The following is a 20,062-nucleotide window of genomic DNA, read 5'->3' on the forward strand; positions in this document are numbered from 1 at the left end:
CCTCCTAATTGTAGTTGACGAAGAGCACATCATATATACATATATATTTACACAGAATTTCGAGCAACAGTAAATAATAAACCCCCTCCCTTCAAAAAACAACAACACACACACCTTTAAACAATGGATTTCCTCACAATAATATATCTTTTTAACCCCCCCCCCACATACTTGCAAAGTCAAAGACACTTAAGTTACTTAAGAACAGTCTTACCGGTGAAGATCTTGGACCAGCCCCTAGTTTCTTTTAAGTCATTTTAATTTTTACAACTTGAAGCCACATAGCCAGTGTGGTCTTTACACTCTAAAGACACTCCAGATGATGGAAATGAATTCTCCCACTTCCTTTGTATGAAAAGGAAAGCATATCTCTGAAGATGTACCTAGTTACAACTAAAAATTAAGTCCAAAACATTTTTTTGTAAAAAAAAAAAAAAAAATCTGCTCTTCAAACATTATTTCTTAGCACGGTGCTAATGTTAACAATGAATAGCTGAACAGGAAGGCTCCTTCAGGTTTCTATTCAGAGGTTCTGGTTAGTTCTAATCCACTATTCGGTTATTTAAAACCTATGAGCTTTAAAAGTCGCCTGGCAGAATTACTTCCTGCCTTCCAGGATTCCAGGTTTGCAGACTGACCTCTCGAATTGTGGGCGATATTTGCCCCTGGTGCCTTGCCCTCTGATTTATTTATTTCTAGGGCTGTTAGTAAATGGGAACCATGACAAAGTTTACATTAGCAGACACATACACATGCCCTGGCCTATAAATATCCCATGATGGAAAATGGAACAGTCACTCCAATCCTGGTGAAAATGCTCGTAAAGGAGAAGAGGGAGGTAGGGGGACATTAGCAACAATGGATCTTCTAACAGTGGAAAACTCAGACCAAATGGCCACCTGCTTTCAAAAAGACATCTTGAGCCACTTTTTCAGGCCTGTGAGTTAGCCAAGAGTAGGAGGAGCACAGACTCCTTCCAGCAAACCTGATAGGATATAGCCAAACACGTGTGCTGTTTTGGCAGTTAGATGACGATCCACCAGCAAGTCGTTTTGTAGGTGAGTAGGGAGGGATTTCAAAATCAGATTTGGAAGCAGTTTGCACACTGTCCTGCCTGGGATGCTGAATTGTCCCCCGGTCGGACCCCTCAAAGCGCCAGCTGGAGTTTGGTCATGTTTCTCTGGTGCATGTTGTGATGGCGGACTAATTCGTCTGACCGAGCAAACTTTTTCTGACAACTGTGCCACCGACAGCTGAAGGGCTTTTCACCTGTTGACACAATTGCCAATTAGAGACACTTGCAGCAGAGTGCCCGGGCACAGGTTCAACTATCAAAGGCCCGAGCTAAATCACCACAAGACACCCGCCCTGGACTCCCCTGGGTCATTGCCTAAGCTAACCAACTGGCTCTTCACTGATAGCCTGGGATTAGCAATGCCTTTTGAGGGCTTGAAAAAAGTAGCACTGCAAGCATAATAAAGGGGAAAACTTGGAAAATGATAGAAAAATCTAGTCTGTGGAAATCTCTAAGCAACTCATAAATTAAAGGGGGAACTTTGTTTCATCTCTAAGGACACTCTGTGACCTGTGCAAATGTTTCTCTGTTGCTGTCTAGGTGGGAGCTGGCTGCAAGGGTCAGAACCATCACCCTGGATACTGTTGATTGATGGCTGCTCTGGACCCTAGAAATCATTGATTGATGACTGGTCGTCAATAGATCTAGGACGGAAGCTTTACTATCTCCACATAGATGATTTAAAATAAATCATGGATACCATTTTGTATCCTATTTGCTTCTTTTTAGTGCAAAAGATAACTCAGAACCAGGCTGTTAGAGAGGAGATTCTAATTGCAACACCAGTTCTGCCAAATGATTAAGACACCTCCATCTCAGGCTCTCTTGTTCTCATTAAAGACAATAGATTGGCATCCCTTTATAGATGTATGTTCATTGCCTTGTGTTTATCTTAAAACAGCCTCACAAAGAAATGCTATCTTCACTCTACAGATGAGGTTGCATGGCTGTTGCAGACAGAGCCAAACAGGATTCAAACCCGGGCATGTCTAATCTGAAGGTTACACTCATCCCTATATCCCACCCCTGAGGGCTTGCTGAGGAAAATGCCAGAGGGGCTAAGCCCTGTGCCACCTGGAGGGTCTTCCCCGGATATTGATAGTTCCGCTGAGAAATGTCCCAAGAGATGTTTTGAGGCCAGACTCGGTGGCTGATCAAATATGGCATCAAGTAGTTTGTTGGTGGCACAGGTTTGCAGGCAATGAGGGGACAATCTCCAGACTATGAGCTTGGGACTAAAAGAAAATATGCCAAAAATACCCAAAGGAGACTAAGACTTGTATCTCGCCAATACTGGGGCCCGGTGCTGTGATGCTATCCTAAGGTATAACCCGTCTGTGCTGAGGACGGGAATGTCCCAGGAACCTTACAATGCCATGGCCTCCTCACCCCCTTCCCACTGTCCGTCTGCTTTTCCTGATCTGGTTCCTGCCTGCCACTCTCACCTCCTCATGGGCACTTTTCAGCTCTTAATCATATTGGTCCCCTCAGTGGCACCTAGCTTGGCTATTATTCTGTCTCTCTCCTCAGTTCCCTGGCTTCTCGGGATGCCTATCTGAACACATGTTCTTTCTCCAAGAGAAAGAACGATAGGGATGAGGTGGGGCCAGAACAGTCACCACTGAGATTGTTATCCAGTTGTTTTGTGGCTCTGGGTAAATCATTTAATCACTCCCCATCATAGGCTCATGATTAAATGAGGATTAAATGCCTCCCTACTCCAATTCGGAGGATGCTGGAAAGATGAAGAGCTAACCTAGTTGACCATTCTGCTTCCTAAGCAAGCACATGTGCCCCAAGGGTGGTGCTGTTTTCACTATGACTCTCATCAGCCTTGTAGACAGTGCTTCAGCAGCCAGTGGCTATCTCAATGGCCCTGTTCTCTCTGTGCTAGTATAAAAGACGTATATCCATGTTAAACTGGACTCCTCGTGCAGCTTTAAGCACACACTCTCCAATCAGGACTGGGAAACATGAGCTCTCAAGAAAATAGAAGAACTTGAACGTCTGATCATGCTGTAGGGCTGACTGCTCTATCAGTAATATAGTAAACTGGGGATAGTGGGGATGAACTTATCTTCCCGCCTTTGTTCTGAGCCCTCTGGACATTCTCTTCCCATCTCTCTCCTACTCAGTGCTCTTGGACCCTTTCTTTAACAAATGTAATCATTTATCATGTAAAGATAGCTAGACATTCTCTAAATGGAATCACAATTCTAGAATTTTTACATGACTCTCATTACAGTTTCATTCAACAGTAGCTTAAAAAAATAATGAAAAATAAATGTGAAGAAAAGTTTACGCACTTGTTTTACCTGTATGAGTCCTGGTGTGGGTCTTCAGGTGGTCGGACCGGGAAAACTTTCGCTGACAAGTTTTACACTGGAATGGTTTCACACCTAAACGGACAGAGAAGGTCTAGCCTCGGCCCTAACAATGTGGGGCATAGTGAGACACAAAGGCCGGCTTTCTGGACTGTCCATCACATTGGCCAGGTCTGTGTCTACCTGGACCTCAATTTCCTTGTTCCCCAGGCCCAGCAGAAGTCACCTGATTCTGGTCAGCAACCTCCAGGTGCTGCTCCTGACTTGGGAAAAAAAAACATTTCCTAACCACAAACATCCAGTTCTCACTAGCAGACAAGTGTTAAAGAAAGAAGAAAGTGGACCACTGCAAGCTGGCTTCTCTCCATCACCCTGGTTCCTAACTGAGCATCAGTGGATCGCCAGCCTGCTGTGGAATCTCCCTTGTGCTGTGGTTCTCCTAAGAAACATGGGCCATTCCTTTCTTTTCTCTTTCTCCTTTGTAAAGGAAGACTTAACTTTTTATTATTTATGTTTTATGTGTCTCTGTGTGAGTGTATTTCATGTGTTTACAGTGCCCTCAGGGGATGAAGAGAGTGTCAGATCCCCTGGAGTTACGGTTACACACACTGCCTGGTGTGGATGCTCGGAACTGAACCCGAGTCCTCTTGATGAACACGTGCTCTTAGCTGCTGATCCATCATCTCCACAGCCCCTCTCCTTTTCAAAGGACAAGTCTCCAGATGAGGGGAAGAAAGTTGGAAAAATTAAACAGATAGATAGATAGATCACCCTCTCATCCGTGTTCAACAGAGAAGACAGCCACAAAGTCAGCTCTAACCCAAGGGCTTGTGACTGCTGGCAATGAGAAGTTAACCTACAAACCTGTGTGTCTCCTTTGGTGTCTTTTGAGCTGGTCTGAGCGAGAAAACCTTCTCTCGCAGTCCTTGAAGTCACACTGGTATGGTTTCTCACCTTAGGGAAAACATACGTTGTTTTTTAATACAAAGCTGGAAATAGGACCTCATCATAGGCAAGCCCTCCTAAATGCAGATAAAGGGACCCCAAAACTCTCAAAGCATTTCAGGGGAGCATGTTAGGGTAGCGCTATAGACTTACAGGAAGATAAGATCCCACTTACACACATGCCCATGGACACAGGGACGGGGAAAGGAGGATACTCTGGCACAGTTTTCTTGCTCTCAAAGGATTCATGAACAGATTAGAACAGGCCATCCCTGTAGAGGGACAAGACCAGTCCCTAGCACTGAGGCAATGTTCAAAAAATACATATATTAGCAGGGACTATTTAAAGAAGTAAAAAAAGAAAAGTTATGACTTCTTGGTTGAATCTGATATAGAATTTTGGATAGATGTTTCTTGAGGCTGGCCGTGTGAATTAAGTGTTCCATGTTTTACAACCTGAATATTTGGTGTTCTCTGCTACTGACTTCTTGTTCTTGGGTCCAACATAAATGACTCCATGGTGGTGAGACACCTCAATTAAATCAAAAGTGGACACATTTAGCAAGTCTGTTGTCCTTTAATCTGAAATGAGTCAGCAGTAGGATTGTGCAACCATGGACTCAGAGAAGGGCTACACCCCTGCAGCCACAGGAAAAGTTCAGCCAAACTCTGAGAGAAGAGCCCCTTGGAGTGCACTGAGCTTCTGCGAGTGTTCCCACCTCCCGGAATTCTGAGTCACTGGATTCTGGGATAGAGAGCAGGTTACTCTGGGGTCAGTAGATTTTGTCCTTTGATGGACATTTCCAAGTCGCCTTTCCTGCTCAGGACCTCTGATGCTTCCCTGGTCTTTCTATATGTCTGGTGTAGCTGACCTCACCACTCCTGAGCCCTCCTCACTCAATACTCTTCATTTTTATGGCCCCATTCCGACCCATCAAAGTGTTAACCACATAGCCCTCACAGATGCCACTTGCCCTGCAATGCTATCTTACAGTTTGAATATGAATTGTAGCCCACGGGCTCATGCATTTGATGCCTTGGTCTCCGGCTCATAATGTCATTTTGAAAAGTAGTGGAGCCTCCAGGAAGTGTAACCTAACAGGAAAAGGTGGGCGTGGGTCTTGAGGCTTGGGAACTTAATGACCTTCTTTATCCCAGAATTAATTCCAGAACATCTAAGTATGCATTTGAACCTACTCTTCAAAGTTTGTGGTGACTTTGTCCTTCAGTCTCTGGACCACTGATTATATTATCTCAGCTTGTCTTCCCTGCTAAAGATGCTAATAGCCCCTCAGAAATAGCACTACCATTTATTCAGGCCTAGAGACACAGGATCCTATGCTACAATTTGTATAGTATAGTATAATTTGATTCCATTTCCTCTAGGCTTAAGAATTTCTCAGTGTGTCATTATCATCTTCATTGTCCATACAAAGTACTTGGAATTCAAAGGGATGTTGAGAAATTGGCTCAAGGTCTCACCAGCCGGTGATGAATGCAGCTTTCAAACACATGTCATTTTTCTCCTATGGCATTTGCTTTCCACCATCCTGTTCTGCTTTCCTGAAGACTGCTTACTGATTTCATTAATAAAGGATGGGGAACCATCATGCAAACAGCCCTGCAGCTTTGGCCAACCACTGTGGCCTGACCTTTGAAAGTGCCAGCCATCCATCCCACAAGTCAACCTGTATCCTTAGCAGTGTGAGAGTCCAGAATGAGAGTTCATGAACCACCATTACTCCAGTCTGAACAGTGGACACACTTACCAGTGTGCTTCCGGCTGTGCATCTGTAAGTGGGACAGCTTAAAATATCTCTTATTGCAGCCCGGGTAGGCACACATGAAAGGACGTTTCTCACTGGTCTCAGATGCTGACCGGACAAGAGTTGGGGCCACTCCAGACACACGTCGCACATCCTGCAGGCAAATATATAAGAGAAATAGAGGGCTTGTGCCACATGTGAACATTCATGTCAGTCCCATGGGAGACTGAGCACTGAATGGATGACAGATAGGAAATTCTATGATGTGGTGTTCTGATATCATTACTGCTGATCACCAGAACTTGGATTTAAAATGAAGCCTCTTTGGGATCCCCAGCATAGAACCTCTAGAGAAGAAACATTAGTGTCTGGAAAAGTTCCCAATCTATCTCTCACTTGGGACAGCGAGGTCTAGAATCCAGAATTCCAGACTGTATGCATGCCCTCCCAACTGGAGACTTGGCCCAGTGATTATGGACTCAATAAGAAAATGAATGAAAGCCAGTGGTGATGCTATACACCTTTAATCCCAGCACTTTGGAGGCAGAGGCAGGCAGATCTCTGTGTGTTTGAGATCAGCCTGATCTACAAAGCTACACAAGAAACCCTGTCTTGAAAAAAAAAAAAGAGGGAAAATGAGAAAGTTCTTAGTAGAGAAAGACATGAGACACTGAGTGAGGCCCAAACTGACCTGAGCTTCACATGTAAATGGAAGTAGATAAAGAAGTCTCTGGATTTGGGATCTCTGAATCCACCAGAATGCTGTAGTAGAGTCAGTGTGATCTTTAACAGTGACACAGGAAAATAGTGGAAGCTATCTGCATTCTGTGCTCTTTGCATATCTTTCCCACAGCCCCTACTGGCTGCTGCCATCTAGCAGGGGAGGTAAATCTCTTTTCTTGCCCTCAGGCTCAGTGATTCCTGGATAGCAGGAATGATTCACCCTTGTTCAATTACAGATGTGCCCATCAGGACCAAAGAGATGGTCTGCTGACATAAGAACACGTCTATGATGGTATAAAGACCTGGAACAACCACTAAGCCACTGGTTCTCAACATTCTTAATGCTATGACACTTTAATGCAGTTTCTCATGCTGTGGTTACCCTGGGCCATAAAATTATTTTCATTGCTACTTCATAACTACAATTTTGCTACTGTTATGATTCATAATGTAAATATCTGGTATGTAAACCCAAGGGGTCACAATCCACAGGTAGAGAACCGCTGCTCTTAACAACTTCCCATCCCATTCATTGTCTAATCTACCCACACTCACATTCTTGTTCCTAGTTCACTTGCTTTGCCCTGGCAAGGCACTTCCTTCTTTTGTAAGAAAAAGTTCTGTAATGTCATACCATAAATACCGTATTGGTATGTCATCATATGTCAACCATTAATGGTGGTATACAAGTAAATGATAGATCAGTGGTTGGTTTGTCATATTCTACAAGGAGTAAGCAGGGAAACAACATCTAGGAGGAGCGGCATCTACGAAGGGCCCTGACAGTGGATCTGATAAACTGAGTCTGGTGGGAAGGCAGGAACATTGACTGTCTTTCACCTCTTCTCTTCCTAGATGAAGACTCTGTAGGACTAAGACTGAAAAATAGTTGCTACTTCCAGTGTGAAGTCTGGAGAAGGATGCTGAGGATGTCTGTTGTGAGACACTCAGATGAAACCCTGTCACATCTCCACATATCTGTGGCTTATTTTTTACTCATCATGGAAAGGCTCGGGATGACAGAGCACACTGGATTCCATTCAGTGGAGCTCCTTGCCCATATCACATAGGGCCCAGACCTCTTATCAATGTATTTTCAGGATCTTAACCTCCCTTGGAAGAATAGCTATTTCTCTTCGGCAGTCACTGAGCCAGGTTTCTAAGCCAGAGATGTGAGTCCTTGGTAATTGTGGCTCTGACTACCTAAAAGAGGGGTGGGATCTCCCGTGAAAAACCTACATTCTCTGAGATTCTTTGCTCACCCTGGAGACCTCTTCCTCCTGTTTCTTCTAACAAACAATATTATTTAATCTCCTCTAATAAATAATATTAATAAGCAAAATAAAGATTGTCGAGTCTAATAAAATATATATTACACATCTCAGCTCCCACTTACTGGCTATGTTGTTTTAGACAACCCCCATGTCTTCTCTCTTCAGTTTCCCCAACTATAAAATGTCTACCTCTTAAGCTTGCATTGGGCCACATCGGAGAACAAAGACCATGTAATGGAATCATAAACGCACATTAGTAGGTCAAAGACGTTAGCCTGAAAGTGCAATGGAGAAGCCAACATTCTGAGAAAGGGAGAGTGATTGTTAGGAAGAGAGAGGGACTAGAAAAGGGCATGATGTACAGGTGGTGGAGTATGAGCATTTTTGAGTCAATAAACTACTCTATATAATAATAATAAATGGCATTATATGTGTATCAAAACCCATAGGACTATACAACAAAGCAATTGGGTTACCAATAATACACCAACATCCCTTGTAACAAGTGTAGCATACCAGGAGACATTGTGTAAGGTGGCAGCAGGAGGATATAGGAACACTATAATTTCTGTGCAAATTTTGTGTAAACCTAGAAGCTAAAACTCGCTGTTTTTAAAGTCTGTGTCTAAATCTCACTTCATAGAACATGTCCAGGCACAAGTGGTACTATTGTTGATGCTATTATCAACACCTGACAAGACAGTCTACCTTTGAGCACTTTACAATACTGATCAAATCTTAGAAGTCTCTGGGTGTTAGTGGTGCACGCCTTTAATCTCAGCACTTGTGGAGTGGGGGTGGGAAGGCAGGCAGATCTCTGTGAGTTCGAGGTCAGCCTAGTCTACAGAGCTAGTTCCAGGACAGGTTCCAAATCAATACAGAGAAACCCTGTCTTGAAAAACAGAAAACAAAAATATATCTTAGAAGTCAAGGGTCCAGGTCACTAACTCAATTGCAAATGACCCGCATGCAATTGTACCACCCACTGTGGAGAAGCAGAACTAACAATAAAAGAGGAAGGATGGGATTGTGCAGCAAGTATCTTGGTGGCAGTTGGGCAAGGCAACAAACATCTCTGCAGGGGCGGAGTGGAAGGAGGAGCATCTCTGAGGGCAAACACTTGCCAGGGCCAGGTGGTCCAGCAGCAGAGGCTGCAGGGCAGGTGAACAGAAGAAGAGTCAGTGAAGGCAGCCCTTGACTGGGCATGCTAACACTCACCTGAATGCCTCGGAAGACGCCATGGGTGTGTATTCTGTACTGGGCACCACAGAGGATGGGGGTTGTGTGGTTCTCACTCTCATACCCTGTGCCGTGGCTGCAAACAAAAGGGGAAGTTGGTTCAGGGCCACCTTTTGGAAATACCGAGTCTTACCTTCTTCCATGGGGTCACTCTGGAACGGAGTTTTCGGTGAAAACAGAAGCTATTCCATCGATGTGTTACCACCTTGCAGCTAACCACAACCCCCAAAAGTCACCCCCAGAGGCAAATTGTCTGGGTCTGTGCTTCATTCGAACAAGCCAAGGAAAGCCACAGTGGCAGGAGCTTGTCCAGGGCAAGTTGTTTACCATCTGAGCAGCAGGCTGACAGTGTGAGCATCTCAGGAATGAGCAGAATGCTCCAGGCTGCATGTGAAGTCCACTGGGGTTCTGTCAGCACCTCATGACTCAGTTCTTACCAGATAGCACCAAGAAAGTGATGACATTTACAAGAAGAGATGTCACGTCCTCAGAAGGGGGTGGGGGTGGGTGCACGTCTGTGGCTCCGCTTAGTACACTGATCAGTTTTCCAGATCAAGTTAACAGTGTGTGTGTGTGTGTGTGTGTGTGTGCATGCGCGCGCGCGCAACCGCGCATGCACATACACACACATGCAAGCAGCTTCATGTACAGTATATGTGAATGTGCATTTGGAGGACTTGACTAGACAGACATCCTGTGTCTTCTTTGGTCTCTCTCCACCTTATTTTTTTAAGGACAGGGTGTCTCACTGAACCTAGAGCTCACCAGTTCAGCTAGGCTGGCTGCACTGCAACCCCCAGGGATCCCCGTCTCCACTTCTCTGGTGCTGAGATTACAGGCACACCTGGATTTTTTACATGAGTCCTGGAGGGTTGAACTGAAGTCCTCATGTTTGCTGACAAGTACTTTACTGACTGAGCCATCTCCCCACCCCCAACTTTGAGGGCATCAATGAGTGCTGGACGATTGTCCACCCATCATTCCAGACTGACTCACCTCCTAGAGAAATGCATTGCTCGAGGTAACTTGGGACCTCAAGTAAGGCCTGAGGGATGTGGGGCCTCAGAAAGAATAACCTGAAAAGCCAGAATGTTCTGCTCTGAAAAGACTCTGCCCTTCAGGTACAGTCTTGGAATTGTTTTCTACAGTGATTTTATTTCCATCCAGACAGCACAAAAATTCTAGCCCACATTGGCAATATATCAGAATTATATTGAAAGTCACTGTGGGGGTGGTGATGAATCAGATTTCCTGCACATCCCTGTGAAAGGAGACAGCTACTTCAAAAATACCTAGAAGCCCCTGTACACACATACACACACATACAAAAAAAAAACCAAAAACACTTGCATATACTGCTCTCCAGAAACATTCTTTATTCTCAAAAGCCAGAAATTAGAAAATTAGAATCAACTCACCAATCTCACCAATCAAATGTTAGAATAAATAATGAAGTATATTCACATAGTGGAATGCTATTTGGCAAAAGAGGAGTACGGTATTTATATGGTATAGTGAGTTTAAGAACAAAGGCACAGAAGACAACATGCTGCACAATTCCATTTACACAAAATGCCCAGAGTAAGCCAATGGTTAGAAAGTAGCTTAGCGGTTGGTTGCCTGGGACAAATTGAGGTGGGGAAAACATGGGAGTGATTACTGAAAATGTCCTAGCTATGTAGGAATGGCAAGTCTGTAACTTTTTTAGAAACCATTGCATGCTCCGCTCTAAGTGGGGGAATTGTATGGCACATAAAATCAATAAAACTCCTTTGAAGCGTTTCATAGCAAGCTGAGCATGGCAGTGCACACCTATAATCCCATCACTTGGGAAATGGAGACCGAAAGATCGGTAGTTTGAGACTAGCCTGGGCTCCATGAGACCTTTCCCCAAACAAACACACAAAATAGTAACAATAATAAACTTTGTAGTAGCATAGTTAAAAGCCTCCCAGTAAAATTAACTGACTATTGTGCTGAGAACCTAACCCTCTGCCTCTGCCACTCCAGCATCATGGATACCAGCCTAAAGACAGGTGACCTAGTCTATCAGCCCACTCTGTCTGATGGACTTGGGGAAGGCCTAGGGCTGACTCATTCCTAACTCCCCAGGGAAAGAATTCCTGGAAGAGAGAAGTGTCTGCCAGGAAGGCTGTAGTGTCCACACAGCCCAGGGCCACAGCAGCTGTAGGGTTTCACATTGAGTTCTGGCTCACACATTTTAGAAAGAAAGGTCTGTCTTCTTTGGACAGTTTGGGGAGGGAGGTGACTGTTCTGTTCCCCTAGCCTACTGCACCATGTCTGTATATCCCGAGTCAAGTGATGTGACGTATCTTGGCAAGGGACGGGGAGCTTCAGAGAGCTAACCCAGGGTCAAACATGCAAAAGTTGGGAAGAAATGCCAAACTCCGACATCTGCCTTTCTGGCCCTCAGAATGTGCTCAATAGGAAAGCTGACTGTTCAAAGCACTGGGAGAGGAAGGGTGGATGCAATGACTCTGCTGTGGCACAAAGAGGACAAGGCCCAGATGGGCAACAGGACACTATACCTCAACAGCCTGGAGATGCTTGCTTTACTTGGCTTAACCACCTACATGGAGCCAAACTGTGACTTGCACATTTTCTTTAAAAAAAAATAATTTATTTAAATTTATTTTATGTGCATTGGTGTAAAGGTGTCAGAGCTTCTGGAACTGGAGTTACAGACAGTAGGGAGTGGCCATGTAGGTGCTGGGAATTGAACCTGGGTCATCTGGAAGAGTAGCTAGTGCTCTTAACTGCTGAGCATTCTCTACAGCCCCTGCTTGCATATTTTCTTGAGCTGAGAGACATATATGTAAGACTCTGAATTACTCTGGAGCTCTGGTATGGGTGGGAGAGGAGGATTAACAATCTGTACTGACAGCTGTTCTCTGGGCATCAGCTGAGTTTCTCGAAGGTGGAAACAGGGGAGCATGTAAAACAGATTCTCATCAAGATTCTTGTCCCATGACAGAAAGTGTCATGTTCCTCAAGGGAACAACATTGAGCATCGATCCTCAGAGCCTCGTGCATGCCAGTAAACAAAAGAAGCCACTAGAAACAAGATCATACCTGCCCCTACCACTCAGCTCTTCTACCAAATCTGTGAATAAGAAAAACAGTTGGTTCCTGCCAATTTATTTTGTGTTCCCATGAGACAAATACTCATGCCATCCGACCAGCTTGCTTCCCAGTGTGACTGAGGAAAGAGCTCAGTCAGCAAAGTGTATGTCATGCAAGCATGAGACACCATGTTCAATCCCCCAAAGCCATGGAAAATTCTAGACATGGTGATATATGCTTGTAAGACCAGCCTGGGGAGGTAAAGAGAGATACATCTCAGGAGCACACTGGCCAGACTGTCTAGCCTAATCAGCAAACTCCAAGCCAATGAAGAGATCCTGTCTCAATAAACAATGTAGATGGTTCTCCAGGAATAACTCTGATGTTCTCTGGCCGCTGTGACCATATATCTGCACTCCAAATGGATATTCATAAGCACATATGCACACAAGAGGTGCCCTCAATAGCTGGTGATATATATTATACCTTATAAAATATATGACAAATATTTCTCACTGATATGAGGTAATGATATTCCAGAAGATCTCTCTATGATACAACTTGAAAGAAGCCATTATAGGAAAGTAATTTTCATGTGGATAGGGCCCTGGTGAAGATTGTCCTTGAGGAAGGTTATATGTAAAATAATCACAAAAAAACCTGGAGACAGAAGGTATTATTTACAGAGCTGAGACTAGAAAGCTGATTCTAGAGCAAAGTGTGGACCCCCAGCATGACAAATCATAACCAAGGGTCTCCTTCTTCAGGGTGGAAAAGGATGCAATAGCTTCCCCCACTGCTAACCCAACCAATGATCAACAATCTATGGAGCATTTAGCCCCTCTCTATCATGCCCACAGAACTTCTAAAAGAATTGCCCAAATATCTCTTTGTAATACAGATTCATCATCAACTACCTTCAACTCTCAGAACGATAATCCTACCACATAAAGGAATGGACTCGGCCTTGTGTCTTGTACATGACTAAGCAATTTTGGTTCTCTGTTTTTCTTCCTCGAAATCTCTTAAAGATCCAGCTTAAAATCTCTCTTACTGTTCCAAGGTTTCCAAAATGCAATGGCTTTTTTTCCTACTTGAAATTAAAGGCACTTACCTATCTCAACTCTTCTATCATCTCTCTTATGCTCTGAATTTACAAAGAGTATTGAACAAGTGGACAATCGTTCGTTTTTGGGTTTTTGTTTTGTTTGTTTGTTTGCTTGCTTGTTTGTTTTTGCCTAAAGCAGAGCCATAACCTCAAATATCCCTAATGGGTTCAAGTAAATTAGTAGAAGTAAATCATGAAGACCCTGAGGAACCAATGACACTCTAGCATAGAGCAACCCCTGAAACATTGCCTGTGTGTTACATCCCTGCTGACCTACCACTGGCCCCATGAACCTAATGTGGGCATCTCTTCCCATTCTTGAAGGACTTCTCCAAGATTTCATGAGTTTTGCATCCTTACAAATAATTTCACTTTTAAAACCTATATCTGACCTAAGAGCTATCAGTTTGCATGCTCTACTTCCAAGGCTGAGCATTAAAACATAAATTATCAACCAAACAAATTCCTGTCTTGATTCTACTGCGTTCTCCTGCATGTTAATTAAATAGAAGTAGAGACGTGTCTGGTGCTTTGGAAACTGGGTACCAGTCTCTTCCAATCACTGAAAACTGGAAAGAATGCTTGTGTGTGTGTGTGTGTGTGTGTGTGTGTGTGTGTGTGTGTGCGCGCGCGCGCACTATATGAATGACTGGTGCCCATGAAGGTAAGAAGACCATGGGACAGATCCCATGGAACTTGAGTTACAGATGTCTGTGAGCAATGTGTAGGTGCTGAAACCAAATTCCAGTCCTCTGTGAGAGCAACAAATGATCTTAACTAGCAGACCATCTCTCCAGCCCCCATGGGTGTTGTACTTACACCACAGCAATGACAATTGCTATTATTGGCAGAATCTAGTTTTCAGAGGTAGGTGACAGATCTTAGCTTCTTAGCTTTAGTAGCTCATTAAACGGTAGGTTTAAACGCTGAAATTGTAAGCAAGAAACCATTCCTGCCACAATGCCAGTTCAAAGACATTAGTTTTTCATGGCCACTGTAATAAAGCAGCACAAATTGGGGTATCTTAAACAAAGCAAATCTAATCCACTCACAGTCCTGGGCAACATAATCCCATCCTTTGGCAGGGTGAATTAGGAGGATTGCTGCAACTTCCAGGCCAGACTGTACTACAAAGTGAGTACAAAGCAAGCCTGTGGTAGAGAGTGAAACCCTGTCTCAAAAAAAAAAAGGGGGGGGAGTTCAAAATCAACCTAAGCCCCAAGGTCCAGGGTGGGCTTCTTTCTTCTAATGACTCTGAGAGGACAGTTTCTTGCCTTATCTTTTCTGTTTCTAGTACCTGGTCGTGTGTCTTTTTGCAGACTGTACCCTCTCTCTGCCTCCTACTATTCTTCTGTAGTCAAGTTTCCCACTGCCTCCCTCTTATAAGGACATTTATGCTTACATGTAAACAACTAAACCAGTCCAGATAATCCATGATCATCTCACCATAGCCACATTAATACCTTAGTTGAGTCACTATGCCTGTTGCCATGTAAGTTGACATGCACATATTCAGAAATTAGAGTATAGTACTCTAGGTACTTAGCCTATCACACCAAGAGAACTAGTATGTTCCAGATCCAGATGAAAAAGCTAAATTGATCTGGATTCTACATCTCCAGATTCCTCCAAGAACACATGGTTCTTGAATCCAAAAGCCTAAGTCCCAGGCCCACTGTGGCTAGTGAGTCATCTTATTGTTTCTGCATCCAAGATTCATCATTTGCAGGATGAAGCTGATAACCTATTTTTCAGTTTCATTTGAAGAGTAAAGAGGTGAACTATTCAGGGAGCAAAAGTTAAATATCATTGAGTAACCATATCCCAGCAATATTCAGGAGGTCTGTGTTTGTCAATACTCAGTGACCCACACCCATAAAAAATATTAACTCTATTTTCATATGTGTCTGGTGATGGAGACTGATAAAATTTGTATTTTTGATGTTGAGTACAACCCTAGAAACCATTAAAGATGCATCCATCACCTTAGTCCAGCAACTTAGTCTCCCTAAGCCCTGGTCCTTGTAAAGTGAAAATAATAGCACCAGCCCTATATGACTTCTGGAAATCCAAACCAGGTCAAAGAAGCATTGGGCAACACTTGGAACAGGACAAACATTAATAAATGTTCACTGTTGCTTTCACAGTTACCATTGTCATTTCATTACAAAATATTCTGAGGTTTAAGGAGAAGCTGAATTATATGTCCAAAGTCAGAGGAGGGGCAAATGGCAGAGCTGAGGTCTGAGTCAAGCCCAGTGTATCTCTGCTCCCTTTACAACTAGCAGAACAATTTTGTGGTACAACTCCATATTCTATCATCATGACACTTGAATGGCCTCCAGTTCTTTCCCCCATGGTCTGAATCAAATCAGGTATGTTGATGTTCTACAGTGTAGTCAGGGTAAGAGGAAAGAAAAAGGGAATGGGTGCAACAAGTTGAGTTGCACACACTGCAGCTTCTACTGTGAGACTACTTAGCTGGGTATAAAAAAATAACAGATCAGTCAGTAGAATGTTTGCAGCAGAAGCATGAAGATCTGAGCTTAGATCTCCAGCACCAATGCAATAACTAAATAAATAAATAAATAATTGTAAAGCCAACATGTCAAAGTATACCTGTAATCCCAGCCCTTAGAAAGGCAGAGTCAGGAGGATCCATGGAACTCACTGGCCAGCCAGCCTAGCTGAATCTGAGAGCTCCAGGTTCAATGAAAAAGCCTGTCTCAAAAGGTAAGTAGGTAGTGATTGAGGAAGATGCAAGATGTTAGATTCTGACCTACACAAATACACAGAGAGAGGGGAGGAGGGAGGGAGGGAAAGAGAGAGAGAGATGCTAATTGATGGAACTGTCTTACTAACAGATGACAGATCAGTCCACAATGCACAGTTCTTACCAAAAACAACCTTTTTCTTTCCACCTAACCACACAGAAGCTTTTACCAGCAGAGCCTGTGCTTTCATTCCCCAAAGCAGCTTTCACAGGCAGAAGTGCACTGAGACAATCTGCTTTTCCTACACGGCTTTAAACCGTATCAACTTGCTTCCTTAGAAAGCTTGCAGAAAGAGGCAAGTGTCCTTCACAGAACACAAATTATAAACCCTCTTCTCTCTCAAAACATGTACACACTAAGGTCTGGCTCAGGAAAGAAGCAGAACGTTGGAAGAGAAGCTTCTTTAGAAATGATTAATTCTGATATTCTACAGGCACAGGAAGATTAATAAAAAGGAATTGAGGCTTTACAGATGAAGAAAACCAGAGCTTCCCTGAAATCCCTTATCAACAGAAGAACTTAAAAAAAAATAGAGAAAGCAAAAAGAAAAGAGAGCTTTTTGAAGGCAATTAGCATTTACTATGAATATTCAATAAGAAATCATTTTGGCCTGTGACTTTTCTCCCTCACCTCTAGTTATTGACCAAGTGTGCAAGACTCTACACTTACATACCTTTGCCTTTTCACCTCCACAGAGCTCATCAGTGAAGTGTTCAGACAACCTGTAGCTCTTATGTATCAAACATGGAATTCACCCAGAAGGCTCTCTGCACTCTCCATCCTCAACACCCAGGGCTTAACCATGAGAATTGCAAATAAGTGCCTGTCTTCTTTTGGTGTTGACAATAAACTTTACTGCAAGCCTTGGGGTCCACCACCACCACCACCACCACAACCACCACCACCACCCCGTGTCTAGTGTGCAATTTCTCAGGAAAAGAAAAAGAATAACAGAGCTACATTAAGAAACTGGACTTCCTTGAAGGTTAAACTGAGTTCTGCATCACTTACCAAATTATTCTTGCCTGAAGATAAAGGAGCCCACAGCTAGCTAAGCCTCTAGATCACATTATCTGACCGTAGAAATGCAGGACTTCAAGAACTGAAACTGGGAGAGTGATAGAAAGGCAGAAATTGGCCAAATAGCCACCGAGCACCTGGCCTGCTATCTCCCACATCAATAGGGACAAAGGCTTCAAAATAAAACAACCCAAGCCTCCTAAGGAATGCTCACCATGGAGCAGGATGAACCACAGTCAGTCCTAGAACACTTCAGGCCAAAGGACCCAGGAACCAACCCTGGGAAGTTCTGGGAGTCATCACTGAAGGTTTACGGTTAGAGCAACACCAAATGAAAAGGGAGCTTCCTCGTAGTCAGAGGAATTTCAAAACCCACTTTCATGAATACAGACAAGATCCTACTGGGGAAATGAGGAGCTCCCTGATTATCCAACATTCAGAGAGAGTGACAACCTAGCACAGAAGCTTCTAGATCATTGTGAGTACTACTTCATTCTGTCTGACTGTGGTCACCTGAGAGCAAGGTAAGTAGAATCCACAACTCTATGTATGTGTTAGGAGCAAAGGCATCTAATCACACTCATATCTCTGTGGTACACCCCAACCTAAATTGAAACATCTATAACACAACCCCTATGCCAAAAGTTCAAGGAGCAACTCAAAAGAAGGGGCAGAAAGATTATTAAGATGTCTGCTGTGAAATAGTGTCTTTTATTATGGTAGGGAAGCTGTACGAATGAACTCTCAATGACATGATCTCATACACAAAAACACAAACATGACACTGACTGACATGTCAGTGTGGATGGAGGAAAATTTTACAAGGCCTCACCCTGAGATGAAAAGCTACAGGTTATTAACGACTGTTGAGAGAGGGAGAATCAGTCTTCTCCAGGAACAAGGCCCTGATAGATGATTCAATCCCAAGCAGTCAGGTGTAAATACATATACATATGAACAAATAAGCAACACTAAGTAAACTCAGTAGTTTGCACATATATGTGTATGTATAAGAAAAATTAAAGAATAAGAGGGATGGATTTAAAAAGAGTGTGAGAGGACATGTGAATTTGGATGGAGGAAAGGGAGGGAGAAAGTATATAAATATAGTACACATGTAGGAAAAAAGATTGTTCAGTGCTGTGCATATAAAGGGGAGGCTAGAGAGATGGACCTGCTTTTGCATAAAAACCTAGAATAAAACAATCAAGCTAGTCCAACTGAATTCACACACACACACACACACACACACACACACCTATCATCTGATAACTCACAAGAACACAATTTCCTCAAAAATAGCCTTAGGAAAGGACTAGCTATTGGTTTCACTTGGAAAGTATTGATTCATTCCAATTTAGAGATTAAGGAAAGATGAATTTTTTTCCACTTCTTGGGAAAACAATGTATTAATCAATTTGTTTGTTTGCTTGTTTATGTGTGTGCATGCACATGAGAGTGACAAGGCTCAAGTCAGAGGTCAGAGGAAAACTGATGGAAGTCGTTCTCTTTTTGCACTATTTGAGTCCCAGGGATTGAACTTGGGTCCTTGGGCTTGGCAGCTAAGCACACACTTTCACCTACTGAGCTACCTTGCCAGACCATTTAATACTTTTTTAAAAGATTTATTTATGTGTGTATTTTATGTATACGAATGCTCTATTTGCATGTTTGCTTGCATGACGGAAAAGGGCATCCAACACATTTAATACTTTTAAAAACTAGGCTGATTTATTTTAAGTTTTCACCTACATGTATGAATATGCACCACATGAGTACCTGGTTCAGAAGAGGAAGTTAGATCCCATGGAACCAGACATACAGATGACTGTGATCTACCATGCAGTGCTGAAAACCAAACCCAAGGCCTCTGCAAGAGCAGCAAGCACTCTTAGCTGTTGAGCTATCTCTAGCCCCTCCTTTAACAATTTTTCAGTATTTCTTTGTTTAAATTCTAATATAACCACATCATTTTCCCTTTCCCTTTCCTCCCTCCAAGCCCTCCCATAAACCTCTCCTTGCTCTCCTTCAAATTCATAACCTCTTTTTTCATTAATTTTTATCCCACACATATATGTTTAAGTATATACACATATATTCTTAACTACATAAATACACTCTGCTCAGTCTTATCATATTACTTGTATGTATGTTTCCAGGGCTGACCATTTGAATAAATGATTGATATGCTCCTGTCTGGGGAAGACTTTTCTCTTGGTCTCAGCATTCCTCGGTTGCCTGTGCCTCTTTAGATAGAGTTGAGCACTTTTTTTTTTTTAAAGACAGGATTTTTCTGTGTAGCCCTGACTGACCTAGAACTTGCTCTGTAGACTAGGGTGGTCTTGAACTCAGAGATCCACCTGCCTCTGTCTCCCAGGTGTTGAGATTAAAGGCATGTACCACCATGCCTTTTTCCTATGAGACTTAGAAAGCCTACCCTGCCACCCATCCTCCATTCTGGCTTACACACCCCATGGCACCCAGCTTGACTTCTAGAGAACAAGCATACACTGCACCATTCCCAACCCTGGCTCTTAAAACATCTTTACTGAATAAGTGTCTCTTGTTTTGCTGCCCACAGACACCCCCCCCCCCGTTCCCTTGGATAACCAAGTCTTCTGTCTCATTCCAGGAGCCCCCTCTTCTAATCCCATTCTTAGTCACAGAGAAAGAGAGAATACAAGGCCAAGATCTCACCAACCGTACCACTGCATGACCAATCCATGCCAA

At 43.3% G+C, this 20,062-nt stretch overlaps 1 protein-coding gene across 1 annotated transcript in view; it reads right to left on the bottom strand.

Moving 5' to 3' along the window:
• Positions 1 to 425: 425 nt before the first annotated feature.
• Wt1 (WT1 transcription factor) overlaps positions 426 to 20,062 on the bottom strand; it is a 44,073-nt gene continuing 24,436 nt past the window's right edge. Inside the window, exons 6-10 of the mRNA XM_051184045.1 lie at positions 9,326 to 9,422; positions 6,114 to 6,264; positions 4,264 to 4,353; positions 3,382 to 3,474; positions 426 to 1,269 (exon numbers count right to left, since the gene is read on the bottom strand). Coding sequence (XP_051040002.1) covers positions 1,148 to 1,269; positions 3,382 to 3,474; positions 4,264 to 4,353; positions 6,114 to 6,264; positions 9,326 to 9,422 — 553 coding nt within the window. The 3' untranslated portion in view covers positions 426 to 1,147. The remainder of the gene's footprint in view (positions 1,270 to 3,381; positions 3,475 to 4,263; positions 4,354 to 6,113; positions 6,265 to 9,325; positions 9,423 to 20,062) is intronic.

The sequence above is a fragment of the Phodopus roborovskii genome, unplaced genomic scaffold, assembly GCF_943737965.1.
Source record: "Phodopus roborovskii unplaced genomic scaffold, PHOROB, whole genome shotgun sequence".
Classification (NCBI taxonomy): Eukaryota; Metazoa; Chordata; class Mammalia; order Rodentia; family Cricetidae; genus Phodopus; species Phodopus roborovskii.